The sequence below is a fragment of the Stenella coeruleoalba genome, assembly GCF_951394435.1.
Source record: "Stenella coeruleoalba genome assembly, chromosome: 7".
NCBI lineage: Eukaryota > Metazoa > Chordata > Mammalia > Artiodactyla > Delphinidae > Stenella > Stenella coeruleoalba.
Genome location: NC_137153.1, coordinates 24,019,229 through 24,043,714, shown reverse-complemented (window position 1 = coordinate 24,043,714; position 24,486 = coordinate 24,019,229). Strand labels below are relative to the sequence as shown.

The 24,486-nt window shown below is 57.1% G+C and overlaps 2 protein-coding genes across 5 annotated transcripts; one reads left to right on the top strand and one right to left on the bottom strand.

Moving 5' to 3' along the window:
• The first annotated feature begins 492 nt into the window (after nucleotides 1–492).
• FHIP2B (FHF complex subunit HOOK interacting protein 2B) lies at nucleotides 493–15,310 on the top strand. Of its 4 annotated transcripts, none has more exons than XM_079927096.1 (17): nucleotides 493–804; nucleotides 5,301–5,379; nucleotides 7,544–7,716; nucleotides 8,371–8,475; nucleotides 8,760–8,882; nucleotides 9,100–9,327; nucleotides 9,434–9,630; nucleotides 9,943–10,051; nucleotides 10,284–10,360; nucleotides 10,721–10,910; nucleotides 11,505–11,650; nucleotides 11,740–11,868; nucleotides 12,035–12,125; nucleotides 12,328–12,471; nucleotides 12,810–12,950; nucleotides 13,163–13,263; nucleotides 13,498–15,310. In XM_079927096.1, the coding sequence occupies exons 1-17, from the start codon at nucleotides 760–762 to the stop codon at nucleotides 13,634–13,636; spliced, it is 2,217 nt and encodes a 738-aa protein (XP_079783222.1). In that variant the 5' UTR covers nucleotides 493–759; the 3' UTR covers nucleotides 13,637–15,310. The 4 variants fall into 4 exon arrangements, with proteins under 4 accessions (XP_079783222.1, XP_079783221.1, XP_079783224.1 ...); XM_079927095.1 differs by having other exon boundaries at nucleotides 10,688–10,910; XM_079927098.1 differs by lacking the exons at nucleotides 13,163–13,263; nucleotides 13,498–15,310 and having other exon boundaries at nucleotides 10,688–10,910; nucleotides 12,810–13,073.
• A 1,378-nt stretch (nucleotides 15,311–16,688) lies between these two features.
• NUDT18 (nudix hydrolase 18) lies at nucleotides 16,689–19,331 on the bottom strand (the record flags this gene model as incomplete). Its single annotated transcript, XM_079926494.1, has 3 exons — nucleotides 16,689–17,776; nucleotides 18,026–18,239; nucleotides 19,170–19,331. The coding sequence occupies 3 exons, from the start codon at nucleotides 19,329–19,331 to the stop codon at nucleotides 17,181–17,183; spliced, it is 972 nt and encodes a 323-aa protein (XP_079782620.1). The 3' UTR covers nucleotides 16,689–17,180.
• Between the last annotated feature and the right edge of the window lie 5,155 nt (nucleotides 19,332–24,486).

Below are 24,486 nucleotides of genomic sequence, written 5' to 3'. Positions count from 1 at the left end.
CGTTTTGCCCTTCTAGACGTATCAAGGAAAGAAACAGGTGTGTCTCGTGTGTGTGTGTGTGTGTGTGTGTGTTTGCTGGGGGGGGACACACTGGGAAACTAATGGCCAAGAATTACACAGGCAGAACTCTCAACCAGAGCAGGGTTTCCCGGAATGTCAAAAGCTGGGACCTTAGGGAGGGGGCTTTCTAGCAGCCAGCTCTGCCGGTACAAAGCCCATTCCCCATCTCCCCGCTCCACGCCCCCATTCCCCCAGGAATGGAAAGAAATTCTTCCTGAGCACATGGCAGTCAGCTGTTCAAAATGTATTTCTGCTGATCCTCGACGTCACATGATGGGAGGCTAAGGCATTATGGGGTCCCACGAGGAAAGTCTAGAGACTTCCAGAACCCACAAACCTTCTCATCCCTCATGGGAAAAACCTGTCTGGTTCCACTCGCCCTTCTCTAAGGGTAGTTCGCTCGCTGCCTCCTGGTTCACCAAGAGGCCCCGGCGGACTTGACCCTGCCCCTCCGCTGCCCCGGCTGCCGGCGCCCCCGACCCCGGCACCCTTCCTTGCTGCCCGGCCCGGCCACGTCGGCTGCCAGCCTCTTCTCCTACCCCAAGCTAGGCCGGGCGGGGGCGGTGGGGCGGGGCGGCCGGGGCCCCGCCTCCCTCGCCGCGCCTCCGGGTCGCCGCCTGCGCCCGGGAGCTCCGCCGCCTCCGCCGCCGCCGCCGCCGCCGCCACCGCCGCCCGGGAACCGGGAGCCGGGCCGCCGTCATGCTGAGCCGGCTCGGGGCGCTGCTGCAGGAGGCCATGGGGGCGGTGAGGCCGGGGACGCTGGGGCGCGTGGGGCCTGCGCCGGAAGGGCGGGCGCGGGGCCGGGGGAGGAGCCGGCCGGCACGCGGGCGGGCGGAGGGCGCGGGCCGCCTCCAGGAAGGGACCCCCCCACCCGCGCCGTGGTGCCCCTTCCCGGGCCTCCTCACTCCCCCGGCGCGCCCCTCCCGCGGAGCGCTCCCCGCTTCCAGTGGCTTCTTTCCGAATCGCGCGTGTTCCCAGCTCCTCTCCAGGTCGCTCCGGCCCCTAACCCTTCTCCCCGGATTGCTTCCTGTTTATTTCTCCTGCTCCCCGAGTCTCTTCCAATTCCCAAACTCCTCTGTGCCGAGTGATCCCTAGTCACCCAATAGTTTCTTCCCAAAATTCCCCCCAAGGCCCCTCCCCCAGCTTGGGTGCCTTCCTCCTCCCCCACGCTCCTCCCTCCCTGGTCACCCGGCCTTAAAAAATAGCTGCCCCTTACCCTGGTTCCGAGCCCTCGGCCGCTTCCAAGACCACACTCAGGCGCACTCTGCCCTCTCACCTTGGACTTGGGAAGTGCAGGCTCCGGACTGGCCAAGTCCCCAGGAAGGGTACAGATACAGTCGGGGGGCGGGGGGGGGGGGGCGGGAAGGGGGTCGCCTGGCCGAGGAAACAGCCGTCTGCAGGGTACAAGCGCGGTTTCCAGAATACTGTCTCAACACCAGGCCAGCCCGAGCCCCACTGACCTTGAGTCAGGAGAGGCCAGCTGCGGTGCGGCCTGGGGCGGCCAGCGGGGACGAGGAGTGTGTGTTTCTGCCATTTTCTGTTGGGGTTGAAGGCTGGTGAGAGGCGCCCACGGCGGCTGTTCTCTTCATTGAGCGAGATAAAAGTGCCGTTTAGATAGGGTAGGCGGGATGCCCTCCAGTTAAAGCAACCCTGCCAAGATTCTGCCTGTAAAGTTAACAGTTCTTTTGTCTCACAGTATAAACCCTCTCCCTAATTGATCAGTTGAGTGTATCACATGTTCTCAGGAGAAACACCCTTGGGTTGCATCCCCTTCCTCCCCAACACGCACACCAAATCAGAGCTTGTTAATGAGTGAGAACAGTCTCAGCCTTAAGCAGACTTGTGAAGAAAGTGAAAAGCTTCAGCTCTTCCTCCTCTCCCACCCGCCCCAGCCCTGCCCTAGCCGGTGTTCAGGAGCCTCCGGCCATCCCGCCTCAGGAGGGGGTTCCAAAATGATCTCTCCTCCCTTCCTCCCCATCCCCAATCAAAATAACTGTCATTTTAGAAAGTAATCTGACACTCCTTCATACCTCTCTGGAAAAGCTCCGTACACAAGGTGGGTGGACTGGATAGACAGGACCCCAGCCCTGAGAAGTGAATTTCTAATGCTTCCTATGTGGAAATTTCAGTGTCAGTGGCTGCAGGAGTATTGCTGGTCAAGGGGGATATTTTTAGGCAGGTGATCTTAGGCCCCTCAGTATACAACATATAGATGACGCCCTGGAAATTTGGCTGGCCCCGTGCGACCATCAGGAGAGATGGGGACCCCTCTCCCTCCCACCCCCAAGCTTGAGCATAGGTCTTCCCAGGGCTGGGTCACCGGGTTAAAACCCCCAGCAAGTTGCTTGACTCCTAGTTAAGGAGGAAGAGTGCTCCTTCCTGCCCTCTTCTGACAAAATAGAATAGCAATCTTTAGTGTTATTTGTAAATATAATATTATCTTAAAAAATTAATCATTTGGTGCAGTTTCCTTGGGCTGGAGTTACAGTAGCTAATAACAGATTCAGGTAAAGATTACCCCCCTGCTTTCTTAGCTCTAACGGTCTGTTTTGGCTAATCTTTGTTCTCCTGTTTCTCCTTTTCTTGCTGGATTTTTTTTTTAATTTATTTTTGGCTGCATTGGGTCTTTGTTGTTGCGTGCGGTTTTTCTCTAGTTGTGGCGAGCGGGGGCTACTCTTCATTGGTGGTGCACATGCTTCTCATTGTGGTGGCTTCTCTTGTTGCGGAGGACCAGCTCTAGGCTCGTGGGCTTCAGTAGTTGTGGCACACAGGTTTCAGTAGTTGTGGCTCACAGGCTCTAGAGCACAGGCTCAGTAGTTGTGGCACACGGGCTTAGTTGCTCCGCAGCATGTGGGATCTTCCTGGGCCAGGGCTCTTACCTGTGTCCCCTGCATTGGCAGGTGGATTCTTAACCACTGTGCCACCAGGGAAGCCCCTGGATTGTTGTTTTTCGAGTTAAGTCCAGCTTAAGGCTTTAGGAGACTATAAATGAATTTTAAGGCTAGATGAGACCCCATCACAGGCTTATGCGATGACTGTAGCGTGGTCAGAGGGCTTTCCCAGAGACAAGGAACTATGGAAGGGGCTGAAGGAGTTTGCTGAGATATTTAGTAAATATCAATGAGTAATCACTCTGTGCAGAGCCCTTTAGGGGCAGGCAGAAACAGAACCCTGGCCCCCAGGGAGCTCACAGCCTCCTGGAGAGATGACTGCTCACTCAACAATAATAGCATCACGTAGAATGTGATAAGATGCTGTCCCTCCATATGGATGGTGTGTTTGGAACGACTGTGCGAGGTGCCACTCCTGTAAGAGTCGTGGTCCCCACAGCGAACTTTGAGAGAAGACAAGACTGCCTGGGCCGCCAAGGCCGGGGGAATACTTCAAGGCCTCTGATTCAGTGTGATTGCTTCCTCCTCTTGTCATAATGGTCTGCTAAGCATTCATCCTGCGTCTGTCTCCTACACACCCGCAAGATGACTCTTCCTCACACAGTCCCGATGTCACTGACCTGCACCCGGCGGCCTGCAAAACAATAAAAAATTTAAAAAATTAAAAATAAAATCAGACTTCTTGGTTTGGCCAAGAAATTCAAGGCCCCACACACTCATCAATCCATCCTTGGCCCCGACATGCTTTGCAAAGTTCCTTCTGCAGGAAATGTCTCTCCTGTTTCTCTAATTGTTGAAATCAGACCCAGCTCTTCAGGTTTTAGTTCCCGCACGACCTCAGTAAAGCCTCTTTGTTCCACTTGTTGGAAGTGACCCCTCTTCGCCCGAAGGTCATTCTCCACCTCTCCTGTGTTCCCACACTACTTCAGTAGTTGAGTTATTCAGCGTGTTTTATATTCTCTTCTCCCCCACGGCATGTTTCTGGAGGACTGGCTCTTAGACAGCCTCGTATGGCTTGTAACATCAGGCGTGGTGTCTTGTACGTGGTAGGCACTCAACAGATACCTGCTGAGTGAGTTATGGAAGGAGGAGACACCCCGTCCTGTGGTGCAGTAAAGCGTGAATTTAGAGATGCAACTGGGGACCACAGACATGGCTTTGTGGAGGTGGTGCCCCTGAGCTGGACCTCACTGGGGACTGCTAGGACCTAGACAGGTATAGGGGAATACGGGGCCTCCTGGACAGAGGCGTGGCCGGAGCAAAGACTAAGAGGTAGGGATATAGGTAGGGACTATGCGTTTTTCTCCAGCAAAAATTTACCCTGCAAGAAAAGAGAAGAAATGTGCTTTTTTGGAGAAGTTTTTAGGGGAACTGGTTGTTACCAGTTCCAGGTTAGTTCCAGCTGGGGCATGGAAATGGAGAGAGCACTTTGGGAAAGCGGGGAGGTTCGGGGGGTGCTCACAGCAGATCAGAATTCCCCCTGGGGCGATCGAAGGAGTCAGAGGAGATGTGGACAGGAGCAGAGCGGAGAGGAGCTAGGGGTGCACGGCCTGTAGCCGTGGACAAAAGATGCAGCACATTATAAGTAAGGTACTTTCTTAATATTTCGCTAACGTTATCCATCTGGCTGAACTGAGCTGTCGTGGCCTTCAACCCGGATTTTCAGACTCTCAGACCAAGAGGGACCTGAAAGCTTTGTCTTTGCCACATTTTCCATCTGTATCATTTTGATTTTGTTTTGGTGGTGCTCTCCTGTTTCCCTCTATGTACCTCTGTTGTAGCATAACCACGATATATAGAAATGATCTGTTTCTGTGTCTGTTTCCCCTACCATCAGTCTTAGCTGCTCTGGGACAGGGGATATAGAATCATGACATGTGCTCATGTCACAGCATTTCCAGGAGGGGAAGGGGGTCTAAGGAAAGGAACCAGGAGATGGTTGGCAGATACAGAGACAATGTGCAATTGTCCTGGAGAAAATGCTTAACTGTTCAATTTGAGAACCCACGATCACGGTGCCTCGTCCAGGGCCTAGCACACGTCCGACACTTAGCAGACGGTGGAATGTCCTTTCTTTTTTTTTTTTTTTTTTTTTTTTGCGGTACGCGGGCCTCTCACTGTTGTGGCCTCTCCCGTTGCGGAGCACAGGCTCCGGACGCGCAGGCTCAGCGGCCATGGCTCACGGGCCCAGCAACTCCACGGCATGTGGGATCTTCCCGGACCGGGGCACGAACCCGTGTCCACTGCATCGGCAGGCAGACTCTCAACCACTGCACCACCAGGGAAGCCCTGGAATGTCCTTTCTGATGAGTGCGGCGACCACTTAGGTTGTGTCTGCTCTCTCCACAGCGAGAGCCCAGCATTGACCTGCTGGAGGCCTTCGTGGAACACTGGAAGGGCATCACGAACTACTACATTGAAAGTACAGGTGGGGCCTGGTCTCCTTCCGTGCAGGGATCCCTGGAGGGAGCAGGGAGGAAGGTGTGGGTGGAGTCACCCTGCAGCTCAGAGATGCAGGTGTCCTGAGGAAGGTGACATCCGCTGCTCACGAGTTCAGAGTGGGGGCTGCCCCACCCTGACCTTCTGGGAGGGGACCTGTGTGAGGTAGGAGTGGGGACAGGGAGGCTGAGGTCTCACTGGCCTGACTCTGCAGCCCAGGGGTTGAATGCCACTTGCCCCCAGCTTCCAGTTGGGCAGAATGTCCAGGCCTTCAGTCTCCAAGTGCCTGGGCCCTGTGCCTAGGGCTTACTGATTAAAGAAAAGAAATGGAATAAATTCCTCTTTTCCGTGAGCCAACTTACAGGGCATTTCTCTTGTAGAGACCTGGCAAGGCATGTAGCACACCTGGTCCTTCTCCCCAAGCCGACACTCTAAAAAGCCAAAGCCTTGGGTCATCTGGGCCCATCAGGATCACTCACCGAGGGGGCAGCGTCTCATTGGCTGCTTTGTAGTCAGTATGCTGGGATTGGTGGAGATGCACTGGTTGCCAGGTAACCTTTCCTGCATCCCTAGCCTTCCACCGCCTGGAGTTCAGACTGGGGTTTGATTCCAGCCTGCACCTTTCCTAAAGGCTTTTTTTCCAGCCTCAGCCAACCCAAGAAATTAAAAGTGGCCTTTGGACACTCTGAGGGACCCTCTGAGCGTTCTGTTAGACCAGGTTCCTCAGTCTTGGCACTGGTGACACCTGGACTGGATCATTCTTTGTTGTAGGGGGCTGGGGGGGGGGGTGTACAGTGTATGTTTAGCAGCAACTCTGACCTCTACCCACTAACTGCCAGTAGCACCCCTTCCTTCCCCATCGTGATAACCATAAATAGCTCTCCAAACATTGCCAGATATCCCGGTGAGCAGGGGCAGGATCACCCCCAGTTAAGAACGATTGCTTTAGACTGAAGATCCCTTTTGTTTTTTTAAGCTGAGATATAATGGACACATTAGGTTGGCCAAAAAGTTCGTTTGGGTTTTTGTAGCATCTGACGGAAAACCCGAACGAACTTTTTGGCCAAGCCAATATAATTGCTGTAATCAATTGAATATACTGATTCAGTACATGGAGATATGGAGAAATGATCCCCACAATGTCTAGTTAACATCTGTCACCACACATAGCTACATTTTTTTTTCTTATGATGAGAACTTTTAAGATCTTCTCTGTTAGCAACTTTTAAACATACAGTAACGTATTATTAACTATAGTCACCATACTGTACATTACATCCCCAGGACTTATTTTACATCTGGAAGTTTGCAGCTTTTAGACTGAAGATCTCTTGACAGGGAGCCCCAAGCTACCAGAGACTAGGAAAAGATCTAGAACTGCCTTGGGTCCACCTGGGGCTTCACCTGGGCCCAATCCGTTAATTTCCAGACTGGTCCCTGGACCGGAGATGCAGGGGCGGGCGAGGTGAGCTGCCCTGCTTAAAAGCCAATGCTTTCAAGAAAAGCTAGGGGGTGCTCCAAGGCCAGTCCCAAAGTACCAAAACTTTCTTTATAAAAGTACTCTACCCTCTGAGACTGACTAAGAAAACCCCACTAATCAGCTTCTGCATTAGGACCTGGGCACTGTGCAGTGAGTTTGAGTCTGAACCCATGGTCATGCATGGATTTTTTTTTTTTTTTTTTTTGCTTGATAAAAAAAATAGAGTATTGCCTTCCTTGAGTATAAAAGAGACATAAACAGGCCCCAGGAGGTTATCTGTTTGGAAGCTGATGGAAGCTGGCTTCTAAATAGTATAACAGAGACCCCTGAGCCCACAGCTTTCCACTCAGGCCCAGAGCAGGCCTGAAGCCCTAGCAGGTGTGCTTCTGTAGGCCCCAGGGTTCAGAGAAAAAATGCTGCTGCTTTGCTCTCATAAAGTGCTGGGGCCTGCACACATGCTCCGTCAGAGGGCTGTATCCCGGGCTTCATCTAGGAGGTCTTTTGTCTTTTTAACTAGAGAGGCATCAACTGTAAACTTCCCTTTTCTCTGGTCTCTGGCCTGCTCCAAGTTGGCCTCCACCTCCCTCCACCCCCTAGGCCCTGTGGGCTTGACCCCATCCAGCCAGAGTGCCTCTCTTCACCCCATTCACCTTGTTTGCTGAATCTTGATTAGATGAAAACACCCCGGCCAAGAAAACAGATATTCCCTGGCGGCTGAAGCAGATGCTGGACATCTTGGTGTACGAGGAGAAGCAGCAGGCGGCGGCCGGTGAGGCGGGGCCGTGTCTGGAGTACCTACTGCAGCACAAGATCCTGGAGACCCTGTGCACGCTGGGCAAGGCCGAGGTGGGCAGGACCCCGGGTGCCTCTGGAGCTTTCCACCTGAGCCGGTGTCCGGCAGGTCTACCTGTGCTCCTCCCGGTGCCCACACTGGGGGCGGGGCACTGAGGCTGTCTCAGAACACCCCGAGGCTTCGGGCCCTTGCTTATTTGCTTTGGTGGCGTGTTCTCGCTGTCGTCGGGGTTAAGGACATGTTTCCTTTCGTTCAGTCCGCGTTCGTTCATCAAAGATGCACTGAGGACCAGCCGTGTGCCAGTCTGTGTCCTGGGCACCCGGCAGTGATTGAAACAGGCGAAAACTCTAGTGGGGAGAGGCAGAATAATCAAAGGAGCCCACGTATAGTATGTTCAGTAAGGACAAGGTTATGGACGAAAATAAAGCAGGAAGGGGGCGGGACTTCCCTGGCGGTCCAGTGGTTAAGACTACGCGCTCCTGATGCAGGGGGCACGGTTGGATCCGTGGTCGCAACTAAGATCCCGCATGTGCGGCCAAAAAGGAAAAAAGCAGGAAGCGGGCTTGGCAGCGTAGAGGAGGCCAGTTTCCAAGCGTGAGGGAGGGAGGCTGGCGGAGAAGGCCCCTCCGCGCAGTGAGGGGAGGAGCGGTCTGGGCGGGGGCGTGGCCTCGCCGCCTGACTGACAGGCACTCTCCCCCGACCCGCAGTACCCGCCAGGCATGCGGCAGCAGGTGCTTCAGTTCTTCAGCAAGGTTCTGGCCCAGGTGCAGCATCCCCTCCTGCATTACCTCAGCGTCCACAGGCCTGTGCAGGTGAGGGGCCCAGAAGCTAAGGGGCGTCTGGGGGTGAGGCCTATGCTTTCAAGAAAAGCTAGGGGGTGCTCCTAGGCCAGTCCCAAAGCACCGGACCTTTCTCGACAAAAACACCCTCTGAGACTCTAAGAAAGACCCCAAATCCAGCTTCTCCATCAGGACCCGTGCCGCAGGTTTGAGTCTGAACCCACAGTCGTGCACGGGTTTTTTTTTCTGCCGCCCCATTCTTCCTTCTCTTCCCTGCCACCCCATTACCCTCTGTCTCTGTCCTGCTCCGCTTCCAGAAACTTCTCCGACTTGGTGGGACAGTTCCTGGATCCCTCACGGAAAAGGAGGAGGTGCAGTTCACCACTGTCCTCTGCTCCAAGATCCAGCAGGATCCAGCCCTGCTCACCTATATTCTAGAAGTGAGCGCCTCTGGGGAACAGGAGCGGGAGGGTCCAGACCCCAGGGCAATCCCCCGTGGCCCTTCTGAAGAAGCAGGAGGATGGAGCAGGAACCGGGGAGGCACTCAGGCAGCTTCCCCTCCAGCTCCACGCTGAAGCCGCCCACCCCGTATTCCCAAGGGGCCATCATGGGGCGTGGTCTGCACCACAGCCTGGCCTCACGCAGCCTCTCTTGCAGGGTAGAAAGACCGTCGGTAGGAAGGAGGCATCCAGAGAAGCCACCGCCCTGCCGAGAGAGGCAGCCGGCGTCAAGAACGAGGAGCAGCCCCACAGCAAAGCTCCTGACAGGGGTGCCCGGGGGGCCCGGGCCTTGAGCACCCAGCTGCCTGCTGAGACCGAGGAGCCAGATGGAGGCCCTGGGGAGAGCACCCTCATCACCTCGCTGATTGGCTTGTGCAAGAGCAAGGTGCCGGCTGCCGAGACGCAGGGAGCAGGGATGGGGAGGGCGAGTTGCTGGGAGGGCACTTGGGGGATCCGCCGCACGTCACTGAAGTCATACCCTTATCCCCTAGAGAGGTCGGGTGGCCCTGAAGGCCCAGGAGAACCTGCTGCTCCTGGTAAGCGTGGCTTCCCAGGCAGCTGCCACCTACCTGGTGCAGAGCAGCCCTTGTTGCCCTGCCATCGTCGAGCACCTCTGCCAGCTGTACCAGTCCCTGCCCAGCTTCCTGGACCCCGCAGACATTGCCACTTCAGAGGGCATCAGCTGGAGGTAGGCGCTCGGCCAGGGAAGGCTGGGCTGCATCTTCAGTGGCTAGAAGCCCTGCCCGTCATGTTCCCGGTAGCGGCTCTTCTTGTTTTCCAGGGGGCATGGGGACCCCTGCTGGCCACCGTCTTCCTGAGGTCACAACCCATGCCCAAGGGCCTTCTCGCCTTCCAGGAAAGCATCACTTTGGCTTCTGCCCTCAGAGCCCCCAGTAGAACTGACCCCCCGCAACAGAGGTTCTAGGGCAGAGGGCAAAAGGGCCCAGCTTCCTGGACATAGCTGAAGCAGGCCTCACAAACCTCCCTCGCTCTCCCTCAGGTTACCCAGTGCCCCGTCTGATGAGGCTTCCTTCCCCGGCAAGGAGACCTTGGCTGCCTTTTTGGGCTGGTTTGATTACTGTGACCACCTCATCACAGAGGCACACACGGTGAGCGGGGTGGGCGATGGCAGGGCTCTCCTTGGGTGTCCCCCGCTTCATGGTGCTCTGTTTGTGTCTCTACCTCAAGGCCCCAGGGGGTCTCTTGGGAGCTGGGTGGGGCCCGGGGTCAGCAGAGACCCTCTACCTGTTGTTAGGCTCTGTGCAAGGACACAGCTGTTTCTCAGTGGAAAATTGCCGATCGGAGGTAAAGTGTGTTTGAGACGTGTCCTTTGGCGCCCAGGTGGTGTCGGAGGCCTTGGCAAAGTCTGTGGCTGAGAAGTTATTTGTGGAGATTCTGCAGCCCCAGCTCCTGCATGTGTAAGTTCTGTGCAGTTCCCTTGGGCGTAGCCATAGTCTGGGCGAACCACCCACCCCACCAAGCCCCTTCCTGCGCCTGAGACCAGGGACCTCCTTGTCCAGAGTCATGGGGGTCTGTGGGCTCCGTCAGTTGATGTTTGCCTGTTCCCCTGACACACTCGTGGCTCAGAGCTACGTGGGCTAACAAAGGCCTCCCACCCTTGGACTCTAGGACCTCAGGAGGGGGTGGGGTGTGAGCAGAGAAATACCAGCCAAAAATGCAAGGGAACCAGGAAAGTGCGCTGCCCCCTACACGCCTTCCCTCCCTGCCCCTACTCTGGTCTCAAGGGCCCCGCCTGGCTCAGCGCGCCCTGCCTGTAGGTCTGAACAGAGCATCCTGACCTCCACCGCCCTGCTCACCGCCATGCTGCGCCAGCTCCGCTCCCCTGCGCTGCTGCGGGAGGCCGTGGCCTTCCTCCTGGGCACGGACCAGCAGCCTGCAGCCCCCGAGGACAGCCCTCACACCCTGGGCAGCCACCTCGTCAGGCACTGCGACCACCTCTCTGATGAGGTGAGGCGGGCCGGGCGGGCCTTCCTCTCTAACCGCTCCCTGGCCCCCAACCCCTGCCCAAGGGACTTCCTGAAGCTTCTTCCCGTTTGCATTAGCTTTCCAGGTGGTTCTACCTTTGAGGCCATTGAAATCCAACTCCCCACCCCCACCTCCGCCCCCGCCCCCAGCCAAAAAAAGGCAGAAAAAGGCAGTGACCCAGTGATTGGTAGCCAAGCTGCTTTTGTCAGGCAGTTAATTTTCTGCGATCACATACTTGTGATGCCACGTTTTATTTTGCAAAATGCTTTTATATTCATTTGGCTTGTTTGAAGCTGACAGCTCCAGGCCGTTTGTTAGACGTGGAAACTGAGGCTCCGAGGAGCCAGTGGGCTTGCCTGATACCACGCCTCAAATTAGTAATGGGACAGGGACCAGCCAGACTTCCGGTTCCTGGGCCAACACCCATCTGCTCCCCTTAAAACCTGCCACCTGAGCCCCCGGCTGGAGGAGGTGACCCCCTCCTAGGGGGACTCCTCTTAGCTGGGTGAGCACTTCCCAGGCACCCCTAGAGGCCGGGGTGGGGAAGGGTGTCCTGCTGACCGCTTCTTGTCCCAGATCAGCATCGCCACGCTGCGGCTGTTCGAGGAGCTGCTCCAGAAGCCCCACGAGCAGATCATCCACAGCCTGATCCTGTGCCACCTCGAGGGCCGCCCTTACGTGGCCCGGGGCTCGCCCGAGCCCGAGAGCTACGAGGACACCCTGTAAGTGAAACCCAGTGCCTCGGGGAGGCCTCAGCACCCCACACCAGTTCCTGCGTTCACTGGTGCCTCGCTTGTCTGCCCTGGCCCAGAGATCTGGAGGAAGACCCCTACTTCACGGATGGCTTCCTTGACTCTGGCTTTCAACCCTCCATGAAGCCTCCCCCTGCCCCCGTCACCAACCCCGATGGCAAAACAGCGGTGACCGAGATTGTCAACAGGTAGGAGCAGGTCAGGAAGTCTGAGCCACCTGAGTTTTGTTCCGTCTTTGGCCACAGCCCTGCTGGGGTGCAGCCAGGAGAGTGTTCCCTCGGGGCTGGAGGTGGAGCGGGGAGAGCAGGGCGGCCCAGGCGGGGACACCTCCACACCTAGGGTCCTGTCTCTTAGTTTCCTCTGCCTCGTTCCTGAGGAAGCCAAGACCTCGGCTTTCCTGGAGGAGACCGGATATGACACGTACGTCCACGATGCTTACGGACTGGTGAGTGTCAAGGCCTCTGCCAGCGCCCAGTTCTCACCGCTCAGAGCGTGGGGTTAATACACTCTGCCTCTGCGATCTCCCGCCCGAGGTGCTCCCAGCTCTGGCCAAGTGCCCGAGCCCCACCTGCCTGCGTGGCTCCCTCTGTCTGCTGGTGCCTCCTGGCCGCTGGGTCCACTCTTTTAACTCTCCCCTCCTGTTTCAGTTCCAGGAGTGCAGCTCCCGAGTGGCGCCCTGGGGCTGGCCACCAGCTCTCCCACCCCTGGACCCCCATGAGCCCGAACGGCCTTTCTTTGAGGGTCACTTCCTCCGAATGCTGTTCGACCGCATATCCCGGATTCTAGAACAGGTGCCCGACAGGGCTGGGCCCCTGCCACAGGGCGAGGGCCTCTGGAGTCCTTCAGGAGACCAGGGCCCAGCCGTGGGGGTCCAGTCATCTTCTCTGCTCTGGCTCCACGACCCCCCTCAAGCCCCACCTTTCCCCAGGCGGGAAGCCCCGTCTCGCCTCTGCTCCACATGCCCTGACGTGCCCTGGTCCTCAGCCCCAGGGAACCCATGACACACACATCACATGCATCTCCAGCCCCCGCGCGCGTTCACACTGGCCAGGCGCCTTGCTGGGGGGTGGGGGGCGCAAAGTGCTCACTGCCTGTGCCAACCCTTGCTTGTCCACCGTGCTCTCCACAGCCGTACAGCCTGAACCTGCAAGTGACCTCAGTCTTGTCCCGGCTCGCTCTCTTCCCCCACCCCCTTATCCACGAGTACCTCCTGGATCCCTACATCAACCTGGCCCCTGGCTGCCGGAGCCTGTTCTCTGTGCTCGTCAGGGTAAGGATGCCCAGGCCAGAGGGAGCATGCCAATGCTGAGGACAGGAAGGGAGGGGGACAGGACAGGGGTGCTGGGGGCTGCAGGAGTGGGCACCCTTGCCAGCTCCAGGGGAAAGCACTGGTACCACCCCCCTCCCATGGTGCGACAGAGCAAGGGACCCTGCGGCAGTGTCGCTGGTCTCCTTCTCAGTCCCCTCTTGTTCCCACTCTAGGTGATCGGGGACTTGATGCAGAGAATTCAGAGGGTGCCCCAGTTCCCAGGCAAACTGCTTCTGGTGCGCAGGCAGCTGATGGGCCAGGTCCCCGGGGAGCAGTAAGTAAGAGAGGGAAGCGGGTGCCCAAGGAAGAGCCCTGGGGTGGAAAATCTAGGGCTTCCGGGTGGGGGAGGCGCCAGGCCGGGGACAGAGGAGGGCCCGTTGCTGAGGCCTGTGGTTCCTCACAAACAGAGGTGGCTGCCGCCGGGTGATCCCTCACAGACACTGGGATACCACGCTGGCACGCTCCCCACACCTCCCAGCCGTGACCCCCGCCATGCTGTCTCCTTCAGGCTGGACCACCAGACCCTCCTCCAGGGCGTGGTAGTCCTTGAGGAATTCTGCAAAGAGCTGGCTGCCATCGCTTTCGTCAAGTTCCCCCCACATGGTCCTCACCTGCGCCTCTCTGAACCCCCGGAAGGGCACGTCTGAACCAGGAACACGACACCTCTGCCCAAGAGCTGCCTCCCGCCTGGCACTGCCGCCACCACTGTCCTCCCGGGGTGGGGGCTTGGCTCCGTCTCCTTCACATCCCGGGGACCTCCGCCTGGGTGGAGGTCTGGGCTTCCACTCTCGGGTTAACTCAAGACGACCTTGGCCTGTTGGCTCCACCAGACTGGGTTTCAAGGAGTGGGTCTCCGAGGTATCAGAAGCCAAGTAGCAAAAGAGGTGGCTTTCTGGGCAGCATGGTGTCCTCGGGGCCTTCTCTGGGGAGCTGGGTGACGCCAGGTGAGCCCCCAGACCCAGAGCTTCACGTGTCCTGTGCCTGTCACCTGTCTCTGTGGGCCATCTGTGGCGAAGGCCAAGACCTGAGACTCATTCCAGGGGCACGAGGGGGAGTGAGCTGATAGCTCTGAGGCTGGTCAGGACCACAGGCCAGAGAGATGCAGGCACGACCCTGTCTCTGCCACACCAAGTACCGTAGATGCTGCCGAGACTCGACGTTTCCTCTCCTGCCTTCTTGGCTTAACCCCTGGGGGAGCGGCCTTGGACAGCAGGGGAAGCCCCTCTTCCCCCGCAGCCCTCCTGGAGACTGTTGCAGGATTGCCGACAGCCTCACGGCAAATGCCCAAAGCATGCTCCGCACCCAGCCGGGGGCAGCCGCTTATGAGAAGCTTGATGCAGCTGCAGCCAGGGTGGGAGAGGGCCTGGGGAGCCCGGGGGGCTGGATGCCAGGCTCCAGCTCCAGCTGGTTTCTCTCTGGCGCCTTCTGAACTTGTCTCGGCAGGTCCACGACACCTGGGCAGAGGGGCTCAGAGACCGGGGGAGGCCAGGCCTTGCCCTTAGCATCCTGCCAGGGTTCTCCATGGAATTCAATCCCAGCGGTGCTGGAAGCTCTGGGTCCGGGTGAGGCCAAGATGCCCACCGGACCGTGGGCCCCACCCCAAGGCCTGGCCGGGGAGTGGGGCTGGGGCACAGGCAGCCAGCCGGTCATGGTGTGGTTCTCCCTGCATGACCTCCACGGCTGGGGCCGCCACCCCGCCCGGCCCGAATATGTCTCAACCTGCAGGAGCACCCAGGCGGCGCCAGGCATTACCTCACAGCAAACTGCAGTTGCTGGCTTCACTCCTGGGCAAGGAGGAGCAGGCCAGAGCCCCACTCGCTTCATTTTTCTGCCCATGCTGCTTCTAGAAGCCGTCCACAGGTTGCCAAGAGGTGACGTGAAAGAGGAGGAAACTCAATGACCTCTACCTCTCCTGCATCCCTCCAAGCTGAGGAAGATTTAACTGCTGCCCCGGAGGACACTGTGCACGTGCCTGCACGCGTGTGTGCACACGTGGGCGTTGGTGTGGGACAGGGGAGCAGAGCTCAGCGGGCGAATTGGGTCTGGACTCTTCGATTCAGAAAACGTTTGAGCGTCTGGGAGTCAGACAGTCCGCTCCCCAATGCACTCGGGCATTCGCACCGTGTCCCCTGCTAGACAGCACGGCAATAAATGGTGTGGTTGTGTGGACGCAGCTGCCCTGTTCTTCTGCCCCCTTTGTGTCCTTCTGCCCAGGGCTCCACTGCTGATTCAGGCCCATCTTCCCAAGGAAGGCGAATTAAATTCCTTTTCCAGCACAGGGGTGTACGGGGGCAGTGTGTGTGTGGTGGGGGCCGGAGGCGGGAGTGGTAAACAGAGACAGGCTCTGGCAGTGCTGATCTGATGTTCCCCGGCACCTACGAGGAGCCAGCCTCTCGGCCAAGCAGCACTATTTTTGCGCGGCTTGCCTACAGCTGAGAGCCGGCAGCCCTGGAGACGCCACGAGGGAATGGGCCACCTGAGGCATCTGATGCAAGTCTCCTTTTTAGTGTTTATGTTGTGAGCGGTATGACTGCTTTAGTGGTGAACAGTGGGCCTGATACTTTAAAAAATCTTGTCCCTAAGTGTATGCGTGTGGCGACCCTCTGGGGGGGGGGGGTCCCCAAGAGTACTCCAAGGCAGGGAAGATGAAGATGCAGAGTGAGGCCTGATCCGTGGCTTTCGCCTCGTTGCTTTTTAAAAGCATCCCCCTGTGGGTTGCCTTTAAAAATACCACTGCTCCAATCCCGCCCTCCACCAGTTAATCATGTCTCTGAGGGTGGGCCCACAGTTGTTTTTAAAGCTCTCCAGGTGATTCTAATGGGCACCCAGGGTTGAAAACTACTATAGGCTAAATAATGGAAGATCACTGTCTTTCAATGTGGATGTGGACCGGCGGGTCTCTCAGACGCTGAGAGAAGGGAAACCAGAATGAAAGGGTTTGTCTCCCTCATTTGGAAAACGTCTGTCTGTAGAGGGAACAAGAGTAGTCCTACCACAGCCCCAGAGGCCAGAAAAACAAGATGGCAGCACAGAGAGGCAGGGAAGGGGGGCTTTGAGGTTATCCTGGTCCTTCGGTGTCAGAGTGGAGTTACTTCAGAAGGGAAACCCAGTCAAGTATTTCCCTGCTCAGAACAAAACCTGTATGTTAGTGGTGAGTGTATAGCAGTAAGTGGCGTGAAATATTTTCCTCATTTCCTTTGGTTTTCCCTTAAACTTTAGTAAAATTCTTTTAAAAAATAATTCCTACCATGATTCAGCTGAGCTGAGGGGAAATGAAGAGAGGGTTTTGGTCTGGCTTTGGGCTGGAGTCGTACCAAGGCAGAGGCAGGAGCCTGGCGGGCAGAGTGAGGTCGGGAGGGATCTGTCGGAGAAGCTCAGGCAGAAAGACTGGGGGAGAGAGGCAGGGGCAGCTCTCACAGCTCCTCGCCCACCTGAAGCTTCTCCTGGCCTTCTCACTGCTCAAACCTTGGAGGGGATGTAGTCACATCCCACCCGGCAGGCAGATGAAGGAGCCCCAGCGGGCCCAAGACAGGCTGTGGTGGACGAAGGAAGCCTGCCAGCCAGTCACCTGCAGTGTCGCCTGCTGTCTGGGAAGGCCTGGGTGGTATCAGCGGGATGAGGGAAGGAGCTTCTCTTGATGGCAGCCCCCCTTTCCTGCTCACTTCCAACCCACAGAGACATTTAGGCGGGAAGGCAAAGTAAACAACACCTATTTACTCAGCCAGGGACCCACTCCCTTGCAATGACCTCCCCCAGCACCCCTTCCACGTTCTAAGTGCCTGAGAATATGGATGAGGCCCTTACTGAGGCGGGCACGGAAAACGATGAGGAGGTGCCACCTCAGGTCCAGAAAGTCCTCACATCCCCTTAGGGAGTCGTGCCCTCATTGTGCCCTCAGGGCAACTGGGTCCTCGAGCTCTGGACTCCTTGCTTGGTTGAAGGCACTGTCCCTTCTGATGCAGCGCAGGGACCTGCTCCATGGCAACAAGTGATGGAAGTCCCCCTGGGAACCAGAACTGCCCTGCTCCCCATGCAACAAGATCTCTACCAACCCCCTGCGCCTCTCAGAGGCAAAGCCTCCTCTGAAGCACAGACGCCATCACACAGGGGGTCAGACGGCCTGTGTGTAAGCGCAGGTTGTGCAATTACCGCCCATGGGAACCCAGCTCCTGGCCCACTGACGGCAGCCTCCTATCGGTTGATTGGGACAACAGATGATTCCTGAAGCCTCTGTAAGAGCTGGCTTTGTAGGTCTTCCTCCACCACCTTCCACCAAAAGAAGTTCTCGCCCCGAACCTTCGGGGGCTCATTTTGGATACCTGGATTCCGAAAAGCCACCGTCACCAGCACGTTCAGGCAGATGCCATCGGCTTGGTCTTTGCCCAGGTGCTGCAGTCCAAGCAACCCCTTGGTCTCCACTGCCAAGTGGTGCAGGGTCAGACACTCCTGTAGCAGACGCAGGACGGCCATCTTGATGCCACCCCTCTGCTCTATGGGAGCAAAGCCACAGGCGGTGATGGGCAAGTGAGGCATCCCCACTGTGCCCACCAACACCCACACTGTCTGGACACTGGTAAAGGTGGCTACGAGCCGCTGGCAGACCAGACTGCAGGGAAGCTCTTGGGGCAGAAGGAGAGGGTGCCCGGCTCGCTGGCGATACTGGGCGGCTAGCTCTATCAGATGCAGAATGTCGTGGGCTCGCAGCGGGGTGGGCAGCGAGGTTCGTGGGTACCAGCCAGCCTGCAGGGACTCCGCATCTGCCTCCTTGGGAGTCTTGAGAATTCCACCTGGGGGTGATGTAGGTGACAGGGTAGGGGGAAAGGTATTATGTTGAGGGAAGTGCTGGGCCCGGCAGAGTAAAGGGCCACCCAGGGATCTAGCCCTGACCCAGGGGAGGCCCCGAGTCAAGTCCTCAGGCTGGAATCTGGAGATGCCAGGTTTGTACCAGCCAGAACAGGGGCTCATCTCACCTGAGGACAAGCTGGGGAAACGGTGTCAACTGCCCTCTGCCCACACTGCCATCCACTGGGCCATACCTGTGGGGCGAGCGAGAAACACAAAGCGGATCCAGGAGGGGCCCCGCTCCTCCACAGATAGCAACGTCAAAGGCTCACACTGCAGCCCGGCCTCCTCCTTCACCTCCCGCTGCAGCGCCTCCACAATGGTCTCCCTGGGCTCCATCCTCCCCGCGGGAAGGTACCACGACCCACGGCACTCCTTCTTGGCCTCCTGGATCAGTAGCACCTCATCCTGAGGGGAGAGGAAGGATCCTCACCCACCACAGCCGGGATGGGAGCTCCTGGGGAGCACACAGCCAGCAGCCTTTGCTTGCCCTGGGTCCATAACAAATCTCAGCTATAGCTGCTCAATACCCATATTCTGGGGGACACCCTGAAATTGCTGCGCTCTCCAGACGACTGGCCCTTGTGTGTCTGGGGACTGCAGCTGCCTCTGCAATTCATCCTTCCTTGCACTCAAGTTTCCGTTTCAGAAAGGGGCTAAGATTCCTGGGAGCTGCTTCAGGGGCTGGACATTAGGCCTCCCAGCGAGGGCTGCCATGTGTCCTGCACTGATTCATGTCTGCATAAGTCACTGCATATCTCTCACCTCCCCTTGTGCTCTATAAACTGCTTGTGGCCAGTCCTCACACTGGAGTCTAGACTTTGAAACACACCCCAAACCCTCACCCCGTACAACTCCTACCTATGGCTCCGGCCCCTTCTAGCTGTTGTCACAGCAACTTGTACAGGGATCAGCACCAAAAAGAGCATCACACAGGGGGTCAGAAGGCCTGAGTGTAAGCGCAGGTTGTGCAGTTACTGCCCATGGGACCCAGGGGAGGTCTCTGAAGCACTGGACAGGTCTTTAAGAGAGCCCACTCCGCGGCGGGCACTGTGCTAGATTCTGGGGAAGGAAGAGGCGTAAGATAGCCTCAAGGAACTGAGGCCTAGAGGGATGGGACGGGCAGGCTCCTGGGCCTTAGTTTCTTTCTTTGTACATCGGGACAATGGCAGGGTAGGGCTGCACAAGGCTCAGATGTAACTGTGAGAGTGCTTTGCAAAACTGGGAAGAGCCACACACCAGAAAGCGGTGGCTGTTGCCGGTATGTCCTCTGTCCCCACCGGGGTTGCCTGCGAGCCCGGGAGGCCTGGTCGGTGGGCCTGACGGGCGGACGCTCACCTGCTCGTTGAGGAACACGGCCAGCACCACGTAGCAGACGTTCTTCCGCAGCCGCACCTGCGCCGGCGTCTCCCCGGCCGGCCCCGAGTCATAGTTCTGCACGCGCAGCCCCCGGCCCCCCAGAACGGCCGCCAGTGTCCCTGCCAGGTCTTCCGAGGCCATCGGGTCCCCAGGGAGAAGGCGGGCCCCCCGCAGACCGGCCAAGCCGGGTGGGATGAACTTGGGTGACCGTGGAACGCGTCGCCCTCACACCCTCCCCCTGCGAACTCGGGCCAGACGCGCTCGCAAAGCGGAAGCGCCCGGCGAGCCCTGGCCGCTGATAGGCTGCGCGTCACCGCGACCGGCCCGGATTGGCTGGCTCGCATCTGTCACGGTGGGGCGGGGCCAGTCCGTAAAGGGGCGGGGACAGTCCGTAAGGGGGCTGGGCACCGCGCCCCGGCAGTGCGGACCCCGCCCCGCTTCTGCCTCTCTATCGGTTTCTCCTCTCTCTTTCCCGGCGCAGCCAGCCGCCAGCCAAGCTAATTCCTCCCGCGCGCACTTGTCTGCACCGGTTCCGACGATGACGTCATCCTGCCCGCAGGCTGCGGAGCGCCGCAGCGGCCAGCGACGGTGACGTTACAAGCCCGAGGACGTCCCCGGGCCCGAGGCTTGGACCCACTGTCCAGCTTTTGTCGTAAACAAACCATGGCCTTGCCCGAAATGACACTTCCCAGATAACCTTTCTTCACTAAAAATGGACTTGGCTGTCACGTGGCAGGGAGGACACGAGCTCCTGCCTCGGAGGAGATATTGATCTAGTTGGAGACGTGGACATAGACATATAATGGAAAGTCAACTGATTTATAAGCCAAGGACTAAAAGATTGGTTTGGGCACGAGATGCTACAGGCGCTCAGAGGAGTGAGGGAGCAGAGCTGGGATGCTCAAGGTGTGCCTGGCGATGGAAGGCGGGATCTGGGGCAGAGATCAGCCTGCCCAGCCCTCAGTATTCTCCCGGCGCCCTGCCTGCCGCATTTCCCTCGCAGGGTCAGGGCCCTCTCCCCTGCAGGGGCCGGGTCCTGCTGTTTGTTGTCCCCCGCCCCCCGCCCCCGCAGTTAACGGAGCCCTGGAATATTGAGAGATGGTGTGTGGGTTGATTTGGGGAGCTCCTGCTTCCCCCGCAGCCTGATCTTTCCTCCTCAGAGCTTCCTTTAACCTCCTCTCAGGACAGGAAGGCAGGGCCAGCTGGAATGAAGCTGAAATCAGCCAAGTCTGAGCTCTTCAGCCCCAGTGAGGGCTCCCCTTTCCCTCCTGCTGGCTTTGGGCATGTCCCTTTGGGGGGAACAGTAGCTTGGTGGAGCAGACAAAGCGCTGGACTTGGAGCTGGATGCCCAGCCACTGCTCCCTGGCTGGCTCTGTACCCTGAATAAGTTGTGGGCCTGTTTGCTCATGCTGTATGCTCCTAACAGCTCTTCCTTCCCAGGGCTGTCGGGAAGGTGAGACATCATGAGAGGAGCTCTGTGGGCTGTCTGGCGAGGGTCACCACCACCAGGCAGCCCACCAACCCTCCAGGCTGGGCCCTCCTGGCCGCAGCACTTGTTGCTACCACACAAAGGCTCATTTTCATGAAATGTGCCTACAGGGCCACGGTGAACTAGACCTTACCCTCGGGAATTCCAGCCACACCAGATCAGCCTCCTTAGGCCCTTCTCACATACTGAACTTACTGCAAGGTCCCTGGAGGCAGGGTGCTGGATTAGGCTGTGGAGTATCCCCAGGGGACCCGCAATCTTTTGAGGCACTTGGTGAACGCTGCTGCCCCTACCCCTATCCAAGACCTGTCACGTCCCAAACAACTGAACTCACAGGGCTGAAGTCAGGTCCCCAGGACTGCAGAGCAACTTGTCGATGTATTTGCCGCACATACATGCGTGCGTGTGTGCGTGTGCGTGTGTGTGTTTAGACCTTGATTTTCCCATCTGTGAAGTGGGGACAGTGTTAGTCCCAGACTCCTTTCTGCCTCCCAGGGATGATTTGAGAGAGAGTGAGGTCATGTCTGGGCAGGGCTCGGAGAGTCTCAGAGGCAGCCTAAGATAAATACCAGATGTCCTAACTGACCGGAAGAGCAAAGGCTGCAGCAGACCGTGTCTCCACTCCCCCCATTATCACCGGGAAAAGCGCTCCTCTCCTGTTAAGTGGACCTAGTCACCCCTGTGATGAAGAGCACATGAGAAACTTGAAAACCAATTGTAAACTGTGAAGGGCCCCACGGGCAGAAGGCCCTTGAGGGGGTGTACCCAGGCCTTGGCAGATTCTGAGAGGGACAACAGAAAGTAGACTTTCTCAAGGTGTTGGGAGACAGAGCACACACCAGACTGAGTCAGGAGAAACCCCAAGACAGAACTGGAAAAGCCAAGGGAGGGAGGGGGGCTGAGATAGAAACTTCCAGAACGTGAAACAAAGGTAGGTCTCCATCAGGTTTGCTCTGCATCCTCCATTCCCACAGGGGGCAGAGCACTTGCGGGTGTGGGTGGCTGAGCAGCACAGTGGACGGAAGTGGCTGAACTGGTTGGCCCCGCGGTGCAGTGCTCCCAGCACCCACAGGAGCCGGGCCTGAGCCAGCCATTTTGGGGCCTGTGGACACACGTGCATGCGAACAGGAAGGCAGCATAGGCAACCTCGGAAACAGGCCGGGCCGGCAGGGTGGGGCAAGGGTGTCTGTGAGGCTAAAGTCATTTAGGGAGCAGCAGCCCTGGCCCTGGACAAAGCAGGAAGGGTGAGGAGGACAGTAGCCCAGAGTACGGGGAGGAGGAGGTCTGGCTTCAGCCTGTGCCCTGCCACTAGCTTGCTGGGTGACCTCGCGGGAGCCACATCTACCCTCTAGGCCATCTGTAAGGTGGTTGGGTGGCTCCTAAAACAGACAACTGGTGAAATCCCAATAAAATCTGTGGTTTAGCTAATGGTAGTGTTCATATCAATTTCTTACGTTTCAATCATTGTGCCACAGTTCTATAAGATGTTACGGATGAAGGGGAACTGGGAACTCTCTGTAGTATCTTTGTGACTCAACTGGAAACCTCAAATCATTTCAAAATTAAAAGTCTAAAAAAAAAAAAAATAGGACTTCCCTAGCGATCCAGTGATTAAGACTAGGTGCTCTCACTGCCTAGGTCCCGGATTCAGTCCCTGGTCAGGGAGCTAAGATCCTGCAAGCCGCATGGCACGGCCAAAACAAAAAGTCTAAAAAATGTACTTAAGGGCTTCCCTGGTGACGCAGTGGTTAAGAGTCCTCCTGCCGATGCAGGGGACACAGGTTCGTGCCCCGGTCCGGGATCCCACATGCCGCGGAGCGGCTGGGCCCATGAGCCATGGCCGCTGAGCCTGCGCGTCCGGAGCCTGTGCTCCGCAACGGGAGAGGCCACAACAGTGAGAGGCCCGCGTACCGAAAAAAAAAAAAAGTACTTGATAAGAAAAAAAAAGGCAGCATTGGATATACACACTCTGAGGTCACTTCCAGCTCTGAGGTTGTGCCTCTGTGGTATCCGGGCCAGTGAGCAGGGCTGGAGCAGGTGGCCAGTGGGATACAGGGAAGCAGAGGCCCAAAGTGCAGGGCTGGACTGAGGGGTGGCCTGCTGAACCTCCTTGAGGAAGAGGGCCACCAAGTGCCCCAAGCTGTCTCAGGGTCAGTCCCTACCTGGACCGGTTTTATGCCCAGGTCGAGTTCTGAAACATTTGGTCCACCTGCTGCTCGCTAGGAGCCAGACCCAATATGCCCTCAAGGGTGCTGTGACCTGCCATGAAAGGGGAGGCCTCAAAGAGGCCTGGACGGGAGACAGGGCCTGTCCCGGGGCCATCGCCATCTTCCCACAGGAAGGACACCGTGTTTGGGGTTCTGGGGTCACATCAGGACACGGCTATACAAGGTGAAGTGTAGGTAAGGATGGGTCACTCCGTGCCACTTGGAATGTGATCAGCTCTGAAGTGCATGTACCGGAAGGAGGAGGACAGAGGGGACAGCAAGCCCATCTGCAAAATCCATTAACCACGAAGACTGTAATGTAAATGAGGCGGCTTAAGTCAGGAAACTTGGTTCAAGTCCCAGTTCTGCCACTAAAATTGCTGTGTGACCTTGGGTGACACACTTAACCCCGGCCTGCCTGTTTCCTCTTCTGTAAAATGGAAATAAGTAATATCGACCCCAAAGTTGTGATAAGGGATTCAGTGAGATCCCTGGCACATAAAGTGCAGCAGTTCCTTAATTTTTTCTTTTTGCTTTTTTTCCTATCCCGTGGAAAAAATGAAAATAACCTAGCTTTGTAAACAATGAAGAAACCTAACTTTTTTAAAAATGAGAGATGTTTATGGAAATCACTGCCAAGCCACTTAAGGGAATATACGCAGACATTTAAAGTAAAGGTTACATAGCAACCCGGGAAATGATTACATTTTTTTTTTTTTTTTTGCGGTATGCGGGCCTCTCACTCTTGTGGCCTCTCCCGTTGCGGAGCACAGGCTCCGGATGCGCAGGCTCAGCGGCCATGGCTCATCGGGCCCAGCCGTTCTGCGGCATGTGGGATTCTCCCGGACCGAGGCACGAACCCGTGTCTCCTGCACCGGCAGGTGGACTCCCAACCACTGCGCCACCAGGGAAGCCCGATCACAATACATTTTTACAGAAGGAAACCCAGCATGGCTTCCCTGGTGGCGCAGTGGTTAAGAATCCGCCTGCCAGTGCATGAGACATGGGTTCGAGCCCTGTTCCGGGAAGATCCCCCATGCCGCGGAGCAACTAAGCCCGTGCTCTCCACGACTACTGAGCCTGTGCTCTAGCGCCCGTGTTCCGCAACAAGAGAAGCCACCGCGATGAGAAGCCTGCGCACCGCAACGAAGAGTAGCCCCCGCTCTCTGCAACTAGAGAAAGCCCACGCGCAGTAACCAAGACCCAACACAGCCAAAAATAAATAAATTAAATAATAAGTAAATTAAAAAAAAAAAAGGAAACCCAGTACAAAGCACCCCAATTCATCCATGTGTAAAACAGATCCCTGGAGAAAAGAATAAATAAAGGAAATACATCAGAAGACTAATAGTGGTTGGATTGGAGGTGAGTGGAGGTGGGTCTACAGGTTTCTTTTTCTTATTTTCTAACTGTTCTGAAAGTATATTAAATTTATAATAAAAAATTTATTTCATAAAAAAACATTCCCTGAACCACTGCAGGAACAACTGTAACACGACTTGGAGGATGTTGTGGTGAGATGTACAAGGGCGAGGGAGTGGGTGGAGTCACACTAGAGGGTCCCGGGCGGCGGGGGGGGGGGGGGGGGGGGGGGCTGTCA